Raw genomic sequence first — 24,180 nt, 5'->3', positions numbered from 1 at the left:
GGGAAACCCTGAAAAGACTGACAGAAATGAAAAACGACAAAAACAACAAAAAACTTTGGGTTTGGTTAAATGTAGTTTTGCTTTTGTTTAATCCTCCATAGTGGCTCAGCACTGGCCTGTCTTCCTCAGGAGACTGATAACCTTGCTCTATTTCCCCATTGTCCAGTTTGTCATCTCAGCTTCACAGGATAGGGATGTTGAGATAAAACCCAAATTTCTTAAATTTTAAATAGATCATAGTGAGCTATCGCCGGCTTACCTTTTCAGCATCATATCATCCGGCTCTCTCCTGGTATCCTACATTTCTCTTATTTAACTGCTTTTAATTTCCTAAGTGGTCAAAGCATTGTTTCACCTTTAAGTCTTTGAAGATGTTGCTGTTACATTCAATACCCTTCCTCTCCCCAGCCAATTCCAACTCATCTTTTGGTTCTCAGATGAGTGATTTTTCTCAGGCAAGCTCTTTATAACCTCCACATCTTAGCTAGATCCTCCTCCTGAGCCCTTGAATCATCTGAATGAACCTCATGTTAGACACCTGCCTCCGAGCAGAAAATTTTTTTTTTGGTACTAACAGTTCCTCAGCTATTTGCATAGCAGTTGTTGACATGGTATTAATTTCTGTGAAAAATTAGATGTAAACATTTACTTTAAGAAACATAAGAATAGAATCTTAAAACTGACAGGTAGAATACAGTATAGTCAGGATTATATAGGCAGCAACAAAATTAACAATTATATAATTTTGATTATATGCAGAATAAGTAGCATAATCCCTGGCTATTCTATGACTAGGCATAACAGATTCCACACTGACCTTATGCAATTGCAACTTTTTCATTCTAATATTATTTTTTCATTCATATATTATTTCATTCTGAATAATAATTTCAATGTTTACAATTAGTAAAAGAACTTCAAAAGAAACATTTCCACACTTTTATTTTCAGAAAGGAAGAGTACTTTTAATTTTTTTTTTTTTTTTTAATATGAGCAGGTACCTACACTTTGGGAGTTAAAAAAAAAAATCACGGAAAATTTTGTTAAAGGATTAGTGACCAAAAGTGTGAAACAATTCAAAGTAAAAGCAAGACATCACTGAAGAGTGAACATGGTGACAGAGGAAGTACAGGTGTATGCATTTCTAGTACATAGGCTTACCTGTGCTGTCAAGTAACACTCACAGAAATCGTGACTACAACAAATTGCAGTGACTATAACTTCTATCTAGAAATTTCAAAACAGTAAGTGGAGCAAAAACAGAAAACTTATATTTTTCTTAAAAAAATATTTATTTATGCATACAAGAACTAGGTCTAGGCCAGAGGTGTGGGAGATTGAGAGGATTCATCAGACACAGAGTGGGGAACAGAAGAAGTGGGTCTACTGAAATCCACTGATGAGTGGAGTAGTGGGCAAGAGAGGAGAGCTCAGGTTGTGGTGACACTTAACCTGTAGGCCACCACAGAGGCCTCAAGCCAGAAAACAAAATATTCTAATTTGAGGCACATAGATGTGCTATAGAGGTAGATGTACTTCAGAGAAGGAATAATAATGTCATTCGGTTCCTCCTCGGTGGTAGATTTGATGAACACATGAAGCAGAACAGGCTGACATGAACTGAAGAAAAAAAAAATCAGAATTCCAAGCAACAATCAAGAAACCCTAATTTATAATGAAAAGCAATCCAATCCTTTTTTTAAAAAAAAATGTAATAGTTTATTTTTACATCATTTTGTGCATTTTTTCATCTCAGTTGTCATGCCTGTGAGCTTCCCATCACCAAATCACCCATGTGCCATCACCGTAGTCCAGTGCATTTTCCTCCTCCCACTGTTTTGATCCCATTCCCCACTGCACCCCCATAAAATGTCTCTGCTATATAGCTGTTTATTACTATTATTATTTTCTCGCCTGGTCCATTATACTCCTGCTATGAGTGAAACCATCCAGTATTTTTCCTTTTCTTTCTAGCTTATTTCACTAAGCACAATCTTTTCCAACTCCATCCATGTTGCTGCAAAAGGCATGTTTTTTTTTTTTTTGGTTGTTGAGTAATATTCCACTGTGTGTATATACCATATCTTTTTAATCCAGTCATCTACTTTTGGGCATTTGGGCTGTTTCCATGTCTTTCCAATTGTAAATAAAGCAGCATTAAACATAGGGGTGCAGGTGTCTTTTTGAATTCATGTCTTTATGTCCTTTGGGTAGATACCTAGGAGTGGGATTGCTGGGTCGTAGGGAAGCTCCATTTTAACAGTTTGAGGAACCCCCAAACATTTTCCCATAGTATTTGTACTCATTTGCATTCCCACCAGCAGTGCAGGAGAGTTCCTTTTTCTCCACATCCTTGCCAACATTTGTTGTTGCTAGTTGTTTGAAGATGTGCCATTCTCAACTGGGGTAAGGTAGTATATCATTGTGGTTTTAATTTGCATCTCCCTTATTACAAGTGATGTTGAACATTTTTTCATATGCTTGTTGGCCATCTGCATTTCCTCTTTGGAGAAGTGTCTTTTTAGCTCTTCTGCCCATTTTTGATGGGGTTGTTTATTTTTGTTGAGTTTCATTAGCTCTCCATATATTTTTGTGATCAATCCTTTATCGCTAGTTTTGTGTGAGAAAATTTTTTCACAATCAGTGGGATGTCTGTTTTTTGTAATGTCTCTTTTACTGTACAGAAGCTCTTTAGCTTGATGTAGTTCCATCTATTTATTCTTGCCTTCACTATCATTGCATTGGGTACTCTATCTTTAAAGATGTCACTGAAGTGTATGTCATGTAGTGTTTGGCCCATCTTTGCTTCCTATGGTTTCCGTTCTTATGTCTAGGTCTTTAATCCACTTCGAGTTGATTTTTGTGTATGGTGAGAGGTAGTGATCTAGTTTCTTTTTTTTTGCATGTAGCTTCCTAGTTTTTCCAGCACCCCTTGCTGAACAAACTTTCTTTGTTCCATTGTATCTTCTTTGCTGCTTTGTCAAAGATTAGCTGCCCATATACCTGTGGGTTTATATCTGGGTTTTCTATCTGAATCCACTGGTCAGTATGTCTGTTCTTGTCCCAGTTCCATGCAGTTTTGATGATTATGGCTTTGTAGTATAGCTTGAAGACTATTGAAATGCCTCCATTCTCTTTCTTCTTATTTATGAGAGTTTTGGCTATTTGAGGTCTTTTGCTGTTCCATATGAACCTCATCAATATTTTTTCTATTTCTTTGAAGAATGTCATTGAGACTTTTATTGGAATGGTGTTCAATCTGCATATCGCTTTTGGTAGGATGGCCATTTTGATGATATTAATTCTCCTGATCCATGAGCAGGGGATGTCTTTCCATTTCATGGTGTCTTCTTGAATTTCTTTTAACAGTGTTTTGTAATTTTCTTTGTATTGGTCTTTTACCTCTTTTCTTAGGTTGATTCCCAGATATTTGATTCAAAAGCAAGCAAATCTTAACAAATGTATGAAGAATATTTGGGTACCACTAAACTCTCCTGTGAAAAAAATTGAACTCACCAACTAATCAGGCCATAAGCAATTGTTTTTACTAAGACATCTTGGCCTCTGCCAAGAAGGTGTCTTCTCTGAATCTTTCATCCTGGCCAGAAAATTGAAGGACAATCTCCCTTCCCACTTGACCTGTGTGGAGTCAGCAACTTTCTTTGCAAGCATAAAAATGCACCTAGAAGTTGGATTAACTACTAGTGTTGTAACATTGAAAAGTCCCAAATTCGGAAATATAAAATAACAAAATACTTGCTTGAAATATAAGTCTATCAATGAAGGAACAATTTGATTTTTTACTATAATAGACCTAATAAAAACAGACAAAAGAAATGGGAAATGATGAAGATTTCAGTACACTTATGTTATTGCATATAATTTTCAGTATTTCATATTTGTGTTTGGCTTTAAAATAGACTTTAAATTTGTCAGCATTAAGTTTACTTTGGAAAATATATTTATTTAAAAATACTCTGTTAAGTAAACAGTCATAACAAGGACAACTATTTCATATGAGAAGATAGAACTTGATAGGAAATGCTCATGATATTTCAACAAGCTAGTTAATAGTAATATGGAAAAAGAGTAGTATTTGGTGCCTGCATTCACATAACAAGTAGATGTTATATAGTACTTATAAATGTCTGCTGTGAAATTTACTTTACATCTGGGAAGTTATTTTGGAATGCTCACTACTTAAAATTACTTCAAGACTTTTCTGGGGTGACTCCATAGACCTAAGATAGTCAGAGAGTGTGGAAATTTTCTAGCTTAGGAGCAACTCAGGTAATGTAACTCTGCTTTATTTATTTATTTTTTTCAGAATATTACCTACTGTTAAAGCATAGTAGCTTGACCTAGCTTGTAGTAGATAGCCATGAAGTCTTTTCTGAAAATAAAAAGGTAGAATGATTAGGTAGAATTCTATATTATTGCCACTTTTAATAGTGTTATGCTATATTCTAATTTTAACAGCCACAAAACATACATTTGCTAAATAAATATCATGTTTTACATTAAATCTGAATAACTGATTTTCTTTAAATAATTAAGTCATTTCACTGACATCTTATACCTTAAAGGTTAGCCCTTTAATTCATTGATAAGATTTTCAAATGTCTTTTTAAGGAGCATTAGAGTAAGTAGATGCATAATTGTCCATCTAAAATCTCACATTGTATCAGTTGGTTAGTTCCAGTCTTGCTTATTTTTTTGAGAAAGGGTAAGATTTGCAGGCTTGGGAAAGCACTTTTTATAACACAATGGGCTACACAAATATTTTTCTTTATCCTTCAAGTGTAGCGGTTGGGATACCAAAACCTGGAAAAGACTGGTCATTTTTTTTTTTCCAGTAAAAGCAATCTTAAAGGTTTTGAATTTGTGAATAAGTGGCTGTTTTCAGTGTCTGTTTTATGTAAGGACCCCTGACTCAGCTTTTTAGGGAAATCTGTCTCATACATCTTTGGACCAACCTCACGGGTTGTCTTCTTGAGCATGAGGAAGAAGAAAAGGCATTTATGCTCTGTAATGCCTTTGTGTGCTTTGTCTTGTCAGCACACAGCAGAAGGAAATAAAATTTCTTACTGAATATAGGATTAATGGTGTAATTTAGGGACTTTCTAGTGCCTTCTCTTTTTCTCTCAGGGTCACTGAGGTAAAAGGCAGCACTGGATCAAGTTTATGGGAGGTGACTGAAGGCCTTCATAACCAAGCCTGAACTCCTCTATGCTTATGGAATGCAAGAAGGAATAGAACCCATATTTTCATGAATATGACTAACTAGTTCCTATTAGTATTCTAGAAAGAAACATTTTCCATTATGACGCTGGTTCCTAAATTCTTAACATTCTACATGTATTACTGCATACAACCTTTAGAAGAGTCATGTGATGTTGAGTTCAGATGTAATAATTGATATTGTGGAAATATGAATTCATTTCTTTGTTATGCCACTTCAGCTGGTGACTTGAAATTTCATGCAGCCTCCTGTCACATGTCTGTGTTTAAAAATGTGTACTGTAATAGTAACTGATGCAGTGAGGACTAATGATGTAATGATTCTTCAGCGTTCAAGTTTCAGCAGGCTACTGTCAAGTGCTTCATTTTCTGCACAATCATTAGTAGTGGATGGGGTTCTAAGTATTCATTTGAGAACCACTTTGAAATATAGCACTATAAAATATAAGCTTTATGCCAGGGTTCTATATTACTGGTTGAGATTTAGAAAAATATCAACAAATAATAAAGGACTGTTGACATTTACATGTTTCTTATGTTCTGAAATGCAGTTCTTTTGAAGAATAGATATGTTCCAAATTTTATTTTGTTAACTGCTATGAGTAGTCAATTTAGCCTTTCTTTTTCTCTTCTTAAAAAAATTAATAAAGGTGATAACAAAGAAAGTTTACCTGTACTTGGTAGATAGTGAGCATTCACTAGACATTATGTTTATTATTATTACAAATGGTAGTATTAATAGCAAAACTTAATAGTGTGGTGATATAGGACATGTAGAAGATACATATAACAGTTTAAATTGTGATAGAAAACGAGTTAAATTTCATAATATCTGATTTGATCTCTAAAGCACATTCAATTATTTGGGTTGAGATTTCTGTTGGCTGTTTAACAGGTGGTTTGAAATGTTAATGGTTTAGAATAACCTCTTGTGTGATTTTATGTCCTCATTTTAAAAATTAGGTGGTGGTAACATACTATTGAAAAAATACTGAATTTGTTTCCTTACCTGGTCAAATCCAGAGTGTTAATATCAGTTCTAGCTTATATACAGACCAGAGTAAATATTGTACATAATATTAGGGAAATCAAAAGCCACCTTTTACTGTTCTTGTCCCTCCCTATTAGTGTTGCCCATACGCTGGTTTTCTGGCCTGATAAACTTTCTTTTATCTTGTTCTTTGTTTTCCTTTCTTCCATCTTTCTCTTCCTTTTTTCCCCCCATGTGCCTCTTAACTTTCTGTCACCCTTCCTTCCTTCTTCCTAATCCTCTTACTCCTTCCCAGGAGTTTTTACTGCACATTGTTTTCAGTCTTAAGAGGGCTTATAGCTTGATGGTGGTGGTAGTGATGACTATGTTTAGTGGTGGATTTTATCCTGTGTTCAATAAGCATGTATGATAATTTTCTGAATAAGGATGAGGTAAAAGGGATGTTCTTAAAAATGAATCTTTATGGACATACAAGAAGGGTCAATGAAAGGGACTGAAGGTAATGGGTCCACTTATGAGACTATGTCTGATTTTTCATTCAGGGTCTGACGTTCTAAGGTGAGAGGAATCTGAATAGATTTAGACTTCAGGACATTGTTGATAATAGGAATAATATAAGGAAAATTTTGAAGGACAAATGGCAGATCTGGTGACATAGATACCAAGAGCTAGAGTTAGGTAAAGGATAAGGAGAATGCAGATGGAATGTAGTATTTTGAGTGTGAGTTATAGATATGAGGTTGTTATTATTCATGCTAATAGAAATATGGAAACTGGGAATAGGAAAAGAGAATGATTAGCTTTATATATTTTGAGTATGAGGTGCTTAGTATGATTTTCAAGAAGAATGATGGATTTCTAGTTACTTTATAATAAGTTTTTGTAGCAGTTAATATTCTTATGCATGATTACTAGCTTTGAACAGTCTTGTTGCTAGAATACACTATGCTGTTTTAAGGATTCTTTTTCTCTGATGTAATCTTAATATTTTATTTTCTAATGGACAGATAATATTGTTATAGGACACCCATAATTTGATGGTTTGGTTGAATCTAAATTCATTTTGGGGCATAACACATTTATTTTTAATAAAGGTCCAGACATCACTTTGACATCTGACCCCATAGCACATAAGTAGAAAGATAGACATTGCATAGAAATTATGTATTTGAACTGACAAGTAAACTTTGAATAATACCAGTAGTTTAGAGTATTTTGAACAGTCACCATATTGTCATTGTTTACTATATAAGTATAGATCTCTTTTTCCTGTTTTTGTCTCTCTATATGTTACATCATTATCACTTTTGTACAGTTTGCTTTCCCATATCAGGTGTAGTCCTCATAAAATTCCCACCACCGAGTCGCTCATGAACGATCATCATAATTTCTTGTCCTCTTTTGGCCCCTGTTTTAGTCCTGCTCACTCTTCCTCCTTTGTTGAATGTCTCCAATTTATAGTTGCCTGATAGTCTTGTCTGTCCCCCCCTGCCCCCCGATCCCTTATTTGGTTCCCCTATATTCCACTACAGGTGAAATCATCTGATATTTTTCACTGACATAATCCTCTACAGCTCCATCCATGCTGCTGCAAATTTCATGAGTATATCTTGTTTTGATTGCTGAGTAGTGTTCCATTGTGTATATAGACCACATCTTCATGATTCAGACACTGTTTTTGGGCATTAGGTTTGTTGCCATATCTTAGTGTTTTCCCCACCTATGAGTAATAGGACCCTATTGTGGGGAGCTTGTAAGTTAATTTTAAGTATTTCAAAAGCTTATCAGAAATCATAGACTGAGACACCATTACCATGGTCACAATAGAGGAAAGAAATTCCTTGTTTCATTTCCAAGAGGAACATTTGAAATTTGAGTAGAGGGACCAAAAGAGTCCTGTGGCTTAGAGTAGGACTGAAGCACCTCATTGACAAAAGCCACAGACTTCTACAGAAGAGACACAGGAGAGTATCCATTACTGAACAGAAGGTGAATGGAAGGGAACCACTTGAAGTTTGGTCTGGATGGGGGAACGCAGACAGCAGTACTGCAAGCCCAACCAGAGGCCCGGTAGGGGAATATGGATGTGGTGTGGGAGCACAAACCCTCTATCTAAAAATAGCTCAAACAGAGGAGCTAGGGTGTCCCACACATGCCAGTATCCCAATAAGTATTTAGACTACACACCCCACTTCCTTTACCACTCCCTGGGATTGGTACTGATATGAAGCACAGCCAACAGTGGACATACCATTGAGTCTCATATCTGGGACCCCAGAGGAGAGGGATATCAGTGGTGCCACAAACATGAACATTCTTTGTGTCCTGCCCCCCCTCCCCTCCACCCTCCACTCCCTAAGGCCAACACTATTACTGTTCTGGACCCTTCTGTATTCCTCCACACTGTGTGGACCCTTTGTTGAAAGGTATTCTGCAATACCTAAAGAAGCCCGCAGAGGTCCACGAAATAAAATCACAGCGCCATCTGCTGGAAAAGTACAATAATTCAACTCTGTAAGTGCTAGATACTGATAGTTTAAAAAATAGGGAGATTTAAGTAGTAATACCGGCAGACAAAAATCATAGCACTTGGTGACTTGGAACCACAAGGGAATAAGACATCACAAGGAGAGGTCAACCTCCAGAAATCAACAACAAAAGCGTGGACAGGTATAGTGCCCATTCAAAGTTGTTCTATTTGAGAAACTGGGAGATTGAAGAAAATTCAGAAAGCAAAACAAAGTAAGGAAAGCTAATTAAAAAGACATCACAACACTCAGAAAAATAAATTAATGAATTCGTCAGTAAAATTGATGAACAACAGAAGATGTAGAAGGTTAAAATAAGAAAATAGCAGATACAGGATGTATGATAAAGAACTCATAATGAGATGAAGTGATTCAGAAAATTTTATAGGAATATAATATGCCAAATGAAGACTTGATTCAGTGATTTTGAAGAAGTAATGTACAAAACACTCAACTGGAAAATGAGAGAAAGGTTAAAAAATGCAATACAATAATAGGAGGGGACTTTGACATCCTACTTCAGCAATGAAGTAATCATCCAGATTCCCCATCCCACTAAAAATACTTCTGTGTTCTTTTCCATCATGATTGAACCAGTTTGCATTCCTACTAATATTACACAAAGGTGGCGTCCTCACTGATATTTGTTTCTATTCTTTTGGATAATACATTCTAACAGGTATGAGGTAATGTATCATTGTGGTGTTGATTTACTCCTCTGTAATGATTTTAATGATGCTTTTTTTTTTTAACACCATTTTTCTTTTTGTGCATTTTTTCATCTTGGTTGTAATTCCTGTAGACTTCCGAACACCAATTCACCCATGTGCCATCACCATAGTCCTGTGCACTCTTCCCACCCCAGTTTTGAACCTAGTCACTCTTCCCATCCCAATTTTGAACCTATTCCTCTCTCCACTGCCTTAAAATGTCTCTGGTTTATAGTGGTTTTTCATTTTTACTTTATTATATTTTTTCCCTCTGACTCCTTACGCTCCTGCTATGAGTGAAACCATTCAGTATTTTTCTTTTTCTTTCTGGCTTATTTCACTAAGCATGATCCTTTCCAACTACATCCATGTTACTATAAAAGGCACGAGTTTATCTTTTTTGATTGCTGAGTAATATTCCATTGTGTGTTTGTACCACATCTTTTTAATATATCATCTGTTTTGGGGTATTTGGGTTGATTCCCCATCTTCCTTATTGTGAATAGATCAGCAATAAACATCTGGGTGCAGATGTCTTTTTGAATCAATGTTTTTGTGCCCTTTGGGTGGATACCAACAAGTGGGATTGCTGGGTCATATGGAAGCTCCATTTTTAGTAGTTTGAGAAACCTCCAAACAGCTTTCTATAATTATTGTGGTTTCAATTGGCTTTTTCCTTATTAGTGATGTTGAACATTTTTTTCATATGCCTGTTGGCCATTTACACTTTCTCTTTGGAAAAGTGCCTTTGTAGCTCTTCTGCCCATTTTCTCATTGGGTTGTTCACTTTATTTTTGTCAAGTTTCATCAGCTTTTTGTATTCCTTTATGATCAGACCTTTGTCAGTATTGTGTGCAAAAGTTTTCTCCCAGCCCTCCCTGGTGGTGGTGCAGTGGGTTAAAGCACAGCACTAAGAAGCTAAAGCCACTTCTGCATGAGTTCGATTCCTGCCTGCCCCAGAGGTGACCACATGGTGTGGCAGACCTCTCCTGACCCGCCCGCTGCTCCCCTCAGCAGTGTACTTTGTCGATCTGCCTGTTCTACTCCCCACTGTCTCTGGTGAAGCCTTTCGCCGCCCCTGAGCCTCTGGCCTGTACCCCAGTTCTGTATGTACAAATAAATAAATCTTAAAAAAAAAAAGTTTTCTCCCAATCAGTGGGGTTTCTTTGTTTTGTGTAATGTCTTATGTAATGTTTCTTTAATTTGATGTAGTCCCATGTATTTATCCTTTCCTTCACTATCCTTGCTGTGGGTGATGTGTCTTTAAAGATGTTACTGAGGTATGTTGTATAGTGTTTCACCTTACTTCTAGATATTTTATGGTTTGGGTCTTATGTCTAGTTCTTTAATCTATTTGGAGTTGTTTTGTGCATGAGGTAGTAATCTGGCTTCATTTATTTTTTGCATGTAGCAGCCCCATTTGCCAGCACCATTTGTTACAAACTTCCTTTGCTCCATTGCATATTTTTTGCTCCTTTGTCAAAGATTAGCAGTCCATAAGCCTGTGGGCATATATCTGGGTTTTCTGTTCGATTCCCTGATCTATATGTCTATTCTTGTTCTAATACCATGCAGTTTTGATTATTATGGCTTTGTAATATAGCTTGAAGTCTGAGTGTGATGCTTCCATTCTCTTTCATTTTAATCAGGAGAGTTTTGGCTTTTTGAGTTTTTTTTTTTTTTGTAGTTCCATATAAATCTCATCAATATTTGTTCTGTTTCTTTAAAGAATGTCATTGAGATTATTATTGGAATAATGTTAAGTCTGTATATTGCTTTGGTAGAATGTTAGTGTGTTTATATTAATTTATGTTTAATGATGTTAATTCTTCTGATCCATGAGCAGGGGCTGTCTTTCCATTTATTTGTGTAACCTTGTATTTCTTTTTCTTTTTTTTTTAAGGTTTATTTATGCATACAGAACAGGGTTACAAGCCAGAGATACAGGGGTTGTGAGAGGATTCACCAGAGACAGAGTGGGATGCAGAACAGGCAAATTGATGAAGTGCACTACTGAGGGGAGCAGCGGGAGGGTCAGAAGAGTCAGTTTTAATAGTATATTATAATTTTCTTTGTATAGGTCTTTTACCTCTTTTGTTAGGCTTATTCCCATGTATTGGATTTTTTGGTTTCAGTTATAAAAGGGACGGTTTATTTAATTTCTACTTCTGATTGGTTGTGTATAGGAAGACTACTGACTTTTCTGTGTTCATTTTATATCTTGCTACCTTACTGAAGTGATTAATTGTTTTGATTGGTTTTTCTGTGGAGCTTTTAGGGTTTTCCATGTAAATTATCATTGTATACAAATAAGATAGTTTTACATCTTTCTCTGTTTGGATTCCTTGTATGTCTTTATCCTGTCTAATTTCTCTTGTTAGGACTTATAGTATTATGCCGAAGAGCAGTGGTGATAGTGGACATCCTGTCTTGTGCCTGGTCTTAAAGGAAAGGCTTTCAGCTTTTCTTAATTGAGGATAATATTGACTGTAGATTTGTCATATATAGTTTTTATCATGTTGAAGTATGTTTCTTCTATTCCAGGGAATTTGAGGGTATTAAACATAAATGGGTATTGAACTTTGACAAATGCCTTCTCTGCATCTGTTGATATGATTTATATGTTTTTTTATTTTTTTTGCTGGTTGATATGATGGATTATGTTAATTGATTTTTGGATGTTGAATCATCCTTGTGCCACTGGAATAAAACCCACTTAGTCATGGTGTATTATTCTTTCTTTCTATGGGTTGTTGGATTCTGTTTGCTAAGATTTTATTGAGTTTTGCATCAGTGTTTTTTTTTTTTTGTTTTTGTTTTTTAGTTATCTTTGTTAGGTTTTAGTATTTGTGTGATGTTGGCTTCATAGAAATTATTCGGTAGTTTTCCTTCTTTTTCAATTTTTTGAATGAGTTTGTGCAGAATAGGCACTAGTTCATTTCTGAACATTTGGTAAAATTCATTTGTAAGTACATCTGGTTCTGGGCTTTTATTCTGCCTAATCTGCTCTGGCGTGGTGTGCAAAGTGGTACAGTGACAGTCTGGGGGCCCTGGAAGGATTTCTGCTGACTTTTTAAATGTACTTGTTGGCCATCTGTATATCTTATTCATATACTCTGCCTATTTTAAAACCAGACTTTTTTTTGCTATTGAGTTGCATGAGTTCTTCATATATTTTGGGTATTAACTTCTTATCAGATACATAGTTTACAAATATTTCCTCTTAATCAGTAGTTGTCTTTTTTTTGTGATGGTTTTCTTTGCTGTGCAGAGCTGTTTCAGCTTCTTGTTATTTGCCTTTGTTGCTTTTATTTTTGGTGTCAGGTTGAAAAATTCATTTCCCAGACCAGTGTTTAGGAACTTAATGCCTATGTTTTCTTCTAGGACTTTTATTGTTTCAAGTCTAACTTTCAATCTTTGATCCATTGTGTGTTAATTTTTGTGTGAGGTTGTGGTCCATTTCATTTCACGTGACTGTCCAGTTTTCTCAACAGCATTTGGTGTAGAGACATTTCCCTATTGCATATTCGTGGCTACTTTGTCATAAATTGACTATTTCTGGACTCTCAATGATTCTGGTTTATGTCAATATCACACTGTTTTTGATTACTGTAGCTTTGTAATGTGATTTGAAATCAGGGAGTATGTTGTCTCCAGCTTATTTTCTTTCTCAAGATGACTATTGGGAATCTTTTGTGGTTGTACATATATGTTTTAGAATTATTCCATTCCAGTGAAAATGCCATTGAAATTTTGATAGGGGTTTCTGTAGTTTGCTTTAAGTAGTACTGATAGTTTCACATTATTAATTTTCATTATTAAGAATTGAATTAAGTGGGTTATTTCATTGTTTTTTGACTTGTGGGAGTTTTCAAAACTATATTCTGGATATTAAATCCTTACCAGATACACTAGGTCCTGAATAACTTTTTATTCAGTGTCACTGAACTATATGTAATGTTGATGAGAAAAAGACATCCTTGCTAGCATTGAACAAAATCAAATTTAAGGGTCTGCTTTCATTATGCCTCGTTTCACTTTAAGAACAGTTTCCAAGAATCTACTGATTATTTTCAGTGAGGACTTAACTGTATGTTTTACAAATATTTTCTCCCATTCAGTAGGTCATCTTTTCACTTTGTAGATGGTTTGTTTACTCTATATGAGGTTTTCTGCAAAACTTGTATGCAAGTTTTTAAAGTTTGATGTGTCCCTGTTTGTCAGCTGTTTTTGTTTTTGTTGATGAGGACCCTTTGGTTTACAACACTATATGTGATTTAGAGGGACAGGATCCTACTGTTTAGATGTATGTTACAGTAACACACTCACCACCAAGGCATCTGTGGTCCTCCACTAAGGCCATTGTTTACTTTTATTTAGGTAACATTGGTTTACACAACACTATTTGTGAGTCAGACATATAGGATCACATCTTTTCACATGATAGTGCAAGTAAGTCTTGATTGTTTTGATATTTGGTTTATGAAGTATACAGGACCTTTTATTTCTTCTTACCTGGCTGCTTTTGGAGTGAGTAGAGGAGGGAAATAGGTCAACAACCTGTGCTATCTATGGGTTTTCCTTTTACTAGTACAAATAATAAATACATTAGGAATTACTTCTATAAATGCATAGGACTTAAATACTAAATGTGATTACTAATAATCCTTATAATGCTCACTAGTCATATACACATATACATTTGTATATAAGCAAATATAACTAATCAGCTATTTTATATATTCAAGTATAAAATTTATATCAATGTTTACCTTTATAGATTGAGATACATCTATTGTTGAATGCATTTTCTGTTACTTTTGGTGTTGTTTACATGTTTAACTTTGGTTTGTTTTGGTCTATATTTTATGAAGTTTTGTCCTACAAAATGTGTTTACTCTGTATGAGTTGAATGATATCAGTGGCTTACAAATCCAATGTTAGTACATAAAACTTTTATGTACTGGCCTCCCTGGTGGCGCAGCGCGTTTGCATTAAAGCACAGGACTAAGAAGCTAAAGCCACTTCCGCATGAATTTGATTCCCGCCTGCCGCGCAGCAGACCTCTCCTGACGTGCCCGATGCTCCCCTCAGCAATGTACTTCGTCGATCTGCCTGTTCTGCTCCCCTCTCTGTCTCTGGTGAATCCTCTTACCCTCCACATCTCTGGCCTGTACCCTAGTTCCATATGAATAAATAAATAAATCTTAAAAAAAAATCTTTAATGTATTACAAAAAACATCATTATTAGCACATGACCAAGGGGTACTCTGGGCCTCACAAACTTGCACACTCTAAAGGATCCAGCCATCTATGCGTACAAGGTAAAGGAGACCATTAGTGTCAAAGAATTTTGATAGAATTAATATGTATATATAGAGAAGGAAGGCTATTAGTGTCTAATCAAGCAGGATTGCCCCCAAAGGGGACTGCTGATGCCTGAAAGTTGGCCACAAGTCTAAGGCATCTTCTAGTTCATAGGAAAGGGATTCTGAAACAGATTTCAGAAAGCTGGGACCAAAAGAGAGACCAGATCAAGATAGCGGCTACCGTTGTCAGCCTCCCCATGTATCTTTACCCACCTGTCTCTTCCTAGTGTTCCTGAATATCTCTCCTCTACTTGTCTCCTTTTGTGTCTTCCAAGTCCCTGGTACAAATCCAAAGCTGAGAAGCAAATATACACTCCTCTTGAGGATGACTGACTTTCCTGTGATACAGCTTCATCTGGCTTCTCAGCTGCACCCGCAAGTGCAGTTGACAAGTGGGTTGGGGAACATGGTACATGGAGATGTCTCTGTAACATAGGCACTTGACATGTTTATTTTACATCTAGTGGCTAATAAATGTTTTTGCATAATCATACTGTTGAAATAAGATTTAGAATATAGTTTTAGTGCAATCTATGATAATGTTACCATTTTATTACAGTGAATAAAAAGATATTCAAAGTAATGCTGTCTCACAGTGTTAAATAACTTTTTTGATCATTTTATTGTTTCATATAGGAAACAGATGGATAAGTATTTAATATTTTTGGCTATTCTGTTTTGTGCAGTAATTTTACTTGCATTTAATTTCATGGTTCTACTTTATATTATTCTTTTTTCCACAGAAAGCCAAATAAAGAAAGCTACTTTACCATTTCACAACCACAGTAACATCAGTGAAGATTTTAATGTAAAAGAGAAAATGGTTTTAGAATACCCTTCAAGAAATATATCATTTGAAGATGAAAGAAATCAATTACATTCCAGGAGAAAACGTTTTTTATCATATCCAAGATATGTGGAAGTTATGGTCACAGCAGATGCTAAAATGGTTCATCATCATGGGCAGAATTTGCAGCACTACGTACTAACTCTAATGTCAATTGTAAGTAAACTTGTCAAGCTCTTTACATTTCCTAAAATTTAATGTTTTCACATTTAATTAAAAATGTTTTTCCAAACTCCAGGTGTAGTTGAATTGTATATAGATTAAAGCCAAAATGAGTTCATTGAAATGTAGTTTTTATCTGTTACAACAAGCATGTTCAATCTATATAGACAAATTTCTAAAATGCTTAAAAAAGAAAAAATGCTTAAGTTATTTTTTACTTCACTGCATTAATGGTTTCTGCCCTCGAGTGACAGGGAAGTGCCTAGTAGCATTGCTCTTTTACCTTTGAATATGATTTTAAAATGTTATTCTATTTCTGCACAGAAAGGAGGGGATATAAATTTTACTGTTCTACATTAGGGACAAATAATATTTTTACCTGTAAATGTGTTCATGGGCTAAAAAGATAGGCTATTACTACTAGAGCTGCTGCTGCAAATTAGTTATTAGATTATAGTGGCTGTAAGTTCTTGATCTGAAATAATATCTCTGCCCAAGAGTGTGATGATGTCAGCATCCATAGACTAGATGAGGCATAGTAAAGAGCACTGGTTCTGTTAGCTATAGCTATCTGTACCCCATCCCCCACATATACATGTATATACATATATACATAGCTAACATCTCATATATATGTCCACATGCAATTCCTTTTTTCCTCCCCTTTTTGTCATCTCTCCCTTCACTTTCCTCCTTAAGATTTCCTTTCATTTTCTTCTTTTTATGTAGAAGATCTGGGGTTTAGGCCAGAGGTACAAGGGGTAAGAATATTCACCAGAGACAGAGTGGGGAGCACAATAGATGGATCCACTGAAATACACTGCTGAGGGCAGCAGCAGGGTAGACAGGAGAGGTCTGCTGTGCCATGTGGGTCAGCTAGCTCCCCGAGCCGGGGATCGAACTCAGGCCATAGCAATGATAGTGCTGAGACTTAACTTATAGGCCACCAGAGAGGCCCCAAATTTTCCCTTTTTACTCCCATCCTTTTTACTAGTCTCCTCAGACTTCTAATTTTTCTCACTAGACTTTATAATTTCTTTTCATACATGTCCCTTTTCCCCAATATTTTCCTTTTCTCTTGTGATCCTTTTTCCTTCTTATACTCCTTTCTTTTCCCAGTGATATTACATTTCTTTTAGCCAAATTACATTTCTAGTTATTCACAACAACTTGTGTTTCAACCAGAACTTCCTTCAGACACTACAGTTTTACTAGGACACTTGTTCTGCTCAAATGCTCCTGTGTTCTCCTCAGTTATCTCTATTCTCTTCAAATTCCATTTCTCCTCAGAAATTGTCCTTTGTTCCAGTCAATTTCTCTTTTCTTCTTCCTGTGTCTTGCCTTTTTTGCTTAGTTCCTTCCCTTTTCTCAGTTACTTTTCTTTTCAGACTGCCTTTTTCAATTCATGTTCTCAGAAATCCCATTTCTCTCATACACACTACAGTTTTTCCCCAGGCACTGTAATCCTCAGACATTTCTCTTTTCTTCTCAGATGCTTCCTTTTTTCAGTTTACTGTTGTGTAGGGGTGCATGTTTCATTTTGAATCAGTGTTTTTGTGTCCTTTGGGTAGACTCCTAGGGATGGAATTGCTGGATTAAATGGTAGATCCATTTTTTTAGTGTTTTAAGGAACTTCCACACCCTACCTCTGATAAAGACTGATACCAAAGATCTACAAGTTGTGTGAGATCTCATACAACTCAACAAAATCACAGCGAATAACCCCATTGAAAAATATACATAAGAGCTAAATAGACTTGTCTCTAATTATTAATAGAAGTATAGACGGTCACAAACATATGAGGGAAATGCCATTAAGAACCATGATGAGTTACCAACTCATACCTGTAAGAATGGCCCATATTATAGAAGCTAGTAACAAGTGCTGGCAAGGATGTGGTAAAAATGGTACTCTCACTCTGTTGGTGGGAATGTAAACTGCTCCAGCCACTGTGGAAAGTATCTCTTTTGAAATACTTTGGGCTTTCATAGATAGATATTTTTTTTAAAAGATTTATTTATTTATTCATACAGAACTGGGGTACAGGCCAGAGATGCAGAGGGTGAGAGGATTCACCAGAGACAGAGTAGGGAGCAGAACAGGCAGATCGATGAAGTACACTGCTGAGGGGAGCAGCGGGTGGGTCAGGAGAGGTCTGCCACGCCATGTGGTCACCTCCAGGGCAGGCGGGGATCAAACTCATGCGGAAGTGGCTTTAGCTTCTTTGTGCTGTGCTTTAACCCGCTGCGCCACCAGGGAGGGCCTGTAGATAGATATTTTTACTTCTTACCCATGATTAATTTTCAGATGATTCCTAAACTGCCTGAATTTACTCTTTTTTTTTTCCACTTTCATTGAAAAATGTTTAGGTAAGGATGTGGGAAAATCAGGAGACTTTATTGTTCTGTATGTATGTTGTTATTTTATTAGTGAAAAAAGTGATCACAGTTAATTTCGAGGACATAAACAATATAATATGTGAATAAAAAGTTGGAAACAAAGTGATAAATCCTCCTGTTTTGCCTGGAACTTCCCTAGTTTTAATATTAAAATATTTATTTCTCTAGAAAACCCTTAGTCATGGGCAAACTGGAACATTTGCTCACATTTACATTACATAGAGAGCATCAAATCTAATCCAGATTATTTTATCTCCATTGTGAAGTCTATTTCTAAAACTGCTGTAAAGAGGTGAGGGGAATGCTGTCTCTACAAAAGTGTCCTGACGGTGCCTAGTTGAGTAAGGAGCCATTCATTTATTGTATATTTTAGCCTGATATTTTAGAAAACATTTGCTACATTTGTTCAAGTATACACACTTGTAATACTGTCCTTGTGTTGCAACACTTGCTAATGTCTTGTAGCTAGGAAAATTAAGGAAAACACAAGAAAATTTGATTTGAGCTTGGAATATCATTGTGAGCCACTTAAATAAAAGCTCAGAGTCTTTGAGAATAATGGGGAAATAGCTAAAAGCTTTCAGCATTGAGCCAACTGTTTCATCTACAATTTAGAGAGAGGATTGTCTACCCTGACCCGTCTGGCACAAAGTAAATAATTATTCTGTATTCTCAAACTTTGTTTGCTTTCAAAATTTTTTTTTTGAGAGTTATACTCACATTGTAAAAATAAATTAGTGATGTCTATTATTCAAAGGATTTCTGGAATTACCATTAAAATTTGTGGGGAAGAACACAGTAGTAATGTTTAGTATACCTAATAAAATACCTGTTTATGTTAAATGAGCAGAGACGTTCAGTGACTTGCTATTCCAAAGCTATAAGAAATTTGGAAGATGGTATCAAGTTAAAATGGCATTTACATGTGCATTACTAAGCTATCAAAGTATTTGTAAACCAGAGCCATTGCATTCTTCAGCAGATTTATTTTGATACTCACTGACTGATTTAGTAAACATTGAAAACTCAATACTCCATTGTGCTTTCAAATGTTTTACTTTATAATATTCACTTTGTAACAGATTTACTAATGTAAATTTAAAAAATGATGGGATCCTAAGATATCAACAGTATTATTAGTTCTTTGTAAATGAAAACCCTCATTTCCATTACATTAACTTAGTATCTTTGTTTTCAATCCTTTGGGTTGCTTTCACTGATATCTTTCAGGGTAGGCACATTCTTCAACCACACTAAAATAAAAACAATGATATACTTTCATAATTAAGGTATACTTATTTATTTTTCCTTTTTCCCAGCTCTGCTCTGTTTATAAATTCTTTGCACATATTTATTCTGCACCTCTGTGGAATATCATTTTCTTAAAAAAAGATCTTTCTGACAAGTATAAAGAACTGATCTTTTTAAACAATAGTCTGGTGATCTTTATAAACAAACTGTTTGCTTTTTTATGGATGACTTCATACATCCCAATGAGTGCTGACTCTGAACATGCCACACGTGAGCATTTTCTTAATTAGTTCAAAATGGATGGTCAGTTAATGGTGATAGTGATTTGTTTCAAGTTTTGCATGTTTGTTTTCTTGTTTTGCCTAGACCTTCTTTAAAATATTTAAACAACATAACTATTACCATTTCTTCTGTACCTTTTGCTAAATAGCCATGAGGTAATGTTTACTATTTTATGAGACATACATACTCTCAGTCGGGAAATAAACACTGAAAGAACAAAAGAGTAAATATGTCTTAATTAGACCAATAAACTCCACCAGCACTCTAAGCCATAATTGCAATAATATCTAACAAAATTACATGGCTTTATAGAATAGGGAGATACCTAAGAAATTTAGTCTAGCATTTTCTAAGGAATGGGATCAGCATTCTTTGACATGCAGTGTGAGAGGAGAAAAAGATCTGTGGCCGAGTAGTTGTGTGAAATACTACTTACACTTCTCTCGTAAGTTTAATGTGTGTTTGTAGTATGCAAACATAGCATAGTGGTGGTTGTGGTGTGTGAGATTTTTCAAGACTCCAGAGTTGTCTCTTTCACTCAAACTTTTCTTAATTATTATAACTAAAAGTATTTTAACTCAAACTAGAATGAATTTTTGCTCACTAAAATCAGTATCCTCCATACCCCTGTTAGATATTAATCCAGTTGTACCTGTTAGATATTAATCCAGTTCAGCAGGATTTTGTGACCAAGGGTATTTTGAGAGAAAATTTAGATAAATCCATTTCCAGAGTTGACCAACTGGCTTGTAACTAGTAATAGAGCTAGAACTAAAGTCTAGAGCTTCTGAATGACTTGGTTTTCCCTGAACAATGGCCATTTAACCAGAGCAAGATGATTTCAGGGCCTAAAAGCATAAACTATTGAAAGGCTCTGAAGTAATTTTTGTTCCCAGAGCTCATTTTGAAGTACTCAGGACAGAATATTGAAAGCTCATAAGGTCATATGAAGTAGAGTTAAACCCAGACTGCCTAGGATAGAAATTTTTCTCTTTCAGCCATCTATCCTTCAGGGTGCTACTTAACTTTTATTATCTAGTAAACGGGCGTAATAATCATCATCTCATAGGATTTGTTGAGAATTTTTCAGTAAAGGTACAAAGGCTGTTTTCTTCTGAAAGTGAAAATATTTGGGGAATTATTTATTTTATAGCTAGTATAACATCCAGTTTTCATCTGTCATAAATGTATTTGGACAAATAAGTAGAGAAATTAACCATTTAGATACCTTATAACTCTTAAACACTCTCTGAAGTGCTGGGGATGTATGATCTCCTGTAACATATACGTTTTCACAACTGTTTTTTTTTTATTTTCAGGAGGAAAAGAGTCTTTGTTTCTACTTTTGGGGTACACTCATTGTTTAAATTGTAATTTGAGTTAGAACGGCATCTACTTTTTAACTCACAAGGAACTGAGGAGAATTCAAAGTTCATAAATACATACTTTATTTACTGTGATAGATGTATATTTAGAAGTTGCATGGGAAATGAAGATCAATTGAGTGCTGCATTTTCTCAGCCTTCATTCTGCATTGCTAACAGATCTGCGATCTGCATGGTTTCTATTTATTTGACTGTCCTTAATTGAACGTGCTGTCATCCCTACTGTGGTTACCACCACTTTTTAAAAAATTGCATATATTTTCTTGTATTCATTATTCACTATTCTACAGTATTTGATTTCTTCCCTCAGGTGTAGGCCCTGTAGTTCTCCTACCAACATAATATCATAAACCATCTCCATAGTCCCTTATGTTCTTTCTACCCCTGCTCTGCTGGATACTCCAGATCTATTGTTAGCTTGCAAGTTTTGTCTTTTTCCTGCCATTTGTTCATTGTCTCTAGATTCCACATATAAGTGAAACCATCCTATATTTAGCTTTTTCCTTCTGACATTTTATAGGGCATAATCCCAACTCTATCCATGTAGACACAAATGGCATGAATTTATCTTTTTGACAATTGAGTAATATTCCACCACATATCTAGACCACATCTTCTTAATCTCATCATCTATTTTTGGGCATTTAAGTTGTTTCCATATCTTGGCTATTGTAAATAGTGCTATACTCAACATAGGTGTACAGGTTTCTTTCAACTTAGTTTTTGTGTCCTTTGGGTTTCCTAGGAGTGTAATTGCCACATCATGTGGTAGCTTCCTTTTTAGTATTTTGAGAATCTTTCACACAGCTTTCCATAGTAGCTGGACTTGTTTATGTGGTGACTACCACTCTTGTGAAAAACTGTCACCACCATAATCAGAAATGCCACTGCAGGTAGAGATTACAGACTTTATGTTTTTGTGGCTATACAACTAAAACAACAGGAAAGATGCTGGCAAGTACATCTGGGTCGATGCTGACCTCACAGAGTCAGCAGTTGCAGAGATGCTTTCAGCTCTTGTTCTGGTAGTACTCAACTTGGGACAAAACTCATCAACAATCGTGCGGTATGCATCATGTGGAGCAACTTCAACTGCTTCGTTACTGGCAAACTTCAGTCTTCATAAGATCAGAGGCTATGTCATTTTCCTTACCTCTGGGTTTCGAGATAATAGAACAAGGAACAGATGCTGAGTATTTACTTAATAAGTGAAAAGTAGCACTTCCTGAAGCAATTGCTCACTTGGTGTGTGTGGTTGGTCATGAGATGGTGATTCAGGTATGAAACAACGACTGTTGTGCAAGTGGCTCAGGTCCACAGGGGTTTCCGTGTTCCAGGGGTGCAAGGCAGAGTTGTTGAACTCGGAAGACACCCTTACTACAATGCTGATGACTATGAAATGCTAAGCCTCCCTTTTGGCTTAGGGTTTAAGTCTCATCGCTATCACCACTTACCTAAGTTCTGTCCTGGCCAGAGAGTTGAACCACATAGGGCACAGCAGACCGCTCCTGTTTAGCCTGCTGGTGCTCCCCTCAGCAGTGTATTTCAGTAAATCTGCAGGTTTTGCTTCCCACTGTGTCTCTGGGGAGTCCTCTCACCTCCTCTGGCCCACATCCCAGTTCTTCTACACAAATAAAATAGAAAAATAAGTAAGAGGAATTTGTGAACTCGATAGCATTTCAACTAGGAAGCACAAACTGAGCTCATACACTGGTGTCTCATACACTTGTGTTCTCCAGCTTTGAAGAATTTAACCAGGGTGTGACCTGTGATCACTTCTATGGCCTTTATGTCATTTTGGATGAAACAGTCTACATGGATTCCAGTAGTGTTAAACATCAAACATAGCATAGGTATAGTCATATTTGGAAATATATAACCATAGTAGGAAAGATTAGATAAAACTATCAGTGAAGATGAAGTTAAACTTCATGGAGACCAATGGTTAAGTAAATTGTGGTTATGATATAGAATAAGGTGAATTTCTTGCTGAATCATCTAAAATAATGGTTTACAAATTCTAATATATTCAAATCATTGGTCATGCTTAACTTTTTTCTACTTATTTCTCTATATTTTATGCTTTTATTCATTTTTGTACTATGTATGCTTTTCTCAGGTGTAGTCCCCAAAATTCCCACCACCAAGTTACCTGTAAACCATAGTCTCTTGTGCTCTTTCCTCACTTTTTGATCTCTGTCCCTGCTCCTTCCCTGCTGAATGTCTCTGACTTGATAGTTGCCTTCTAGTTTTGTCTTTTTCCCCACTGATCCCTTACTTGGTTCCCTATAAGTGAAGCCATCAAAATTTTTCTTTTTCCTTCTGACTTACTTCACTGAGGGCCATCTCTTCTAATTTCATTCATGTTGCTGACAATGGCATAAGTTTTTCTTTTTGATGGCGCGTACACACACACACACACACACACACCACATCTTCTTGATCTCATCATCTATTATCTATTTTGGGGCATTTAGGTTGTTTCCATATCTTAGCTATTGTAAATAGTGCTGCAGTAAACATACATATTCAGGTTTCTTTTCAAATTGATGTTTTGTGTCCCTGTGTAGATTACTAAGAGTGGAATTACAGGGTCATATGATAGCTCCATTTTTAGTAATTTGAGGAACCTCTACACTGCTTTCCATAGTGGCTGGACCAGTTTGCATTTCCACCAGCAGTGTAGGAGAATTCAGTTTTCTCTACATCTTTGCCAGCATTTATTGCTGCCAGTTTTCTTTCTTTCTTTCTTTCTTTCTTTTTAATATGGGCCATTCTCAACTGATATGAGGTGGTTTTGAAATTATTAAAATGTAGGATTTGACTCAGAAGATGAAGTTTACCTTGAAATTTCTAACTTGCTTTAGGTGATATGGAGTCTCCTGCTCTCTGGTCAAGCTAAAAGCTTAGCAGTATGGTTTAGAATTCTGGAACTCAAACTTGGCTTTACATTGGAATCAGTAAAACACATAATGGAGAATTTTAATAGATGTTGATGTGGGGAGTCTCGATCC

At 35.8% G+C, this 24,180-nt stretch overlaps 1 protein-coding gene across 1 annotated transcript in view; it reads left to right on the top strand.

Annotated features, from left to right (window-relative positions):
- The window catches only part of ADAMTS20 (ADAM metallopeptidase with thrombospondin type 1 motif, 20), a 158,918-nt gene that overhangs the window by 20,564 nt on the left and 114,174 nt on the right, over window positions 1-24,180 (top strand). Inside the window, exon 4 of the mRNA XM_004694783.2 lies at window positions 15,583-15,842. Within this exon, the coding sequence (XP_004694840.1) occupies window positions 15,583-15,842 (260 nt within the window). The remainder of the gene's footprint in view (window positions 1-15,582; window positions 15,843-24,180) is intronic.

Source organism: Condylura cristata, unplaced genomic scaffold (assembly GCF_000260355.1).
Source record: "Condylura cristata isolate star-nosed mole 26May11 unplaced genomic scaffold, ConCri1.0 scaffold00047, whole genome shotgun sequence".
In the NCBI taxonomy this organism is placed as follows: Eukaryota; Metazoa; Chordata; class Mammalia; order Eulipotyphla; family Talpidae; genus Condylura; species Condylura cristata.
The sequence above is the reverse complement of the archived record's forward strand: the minus strand, read 5'-3'. Positions and strand labels throughout refer to the sequence as shown.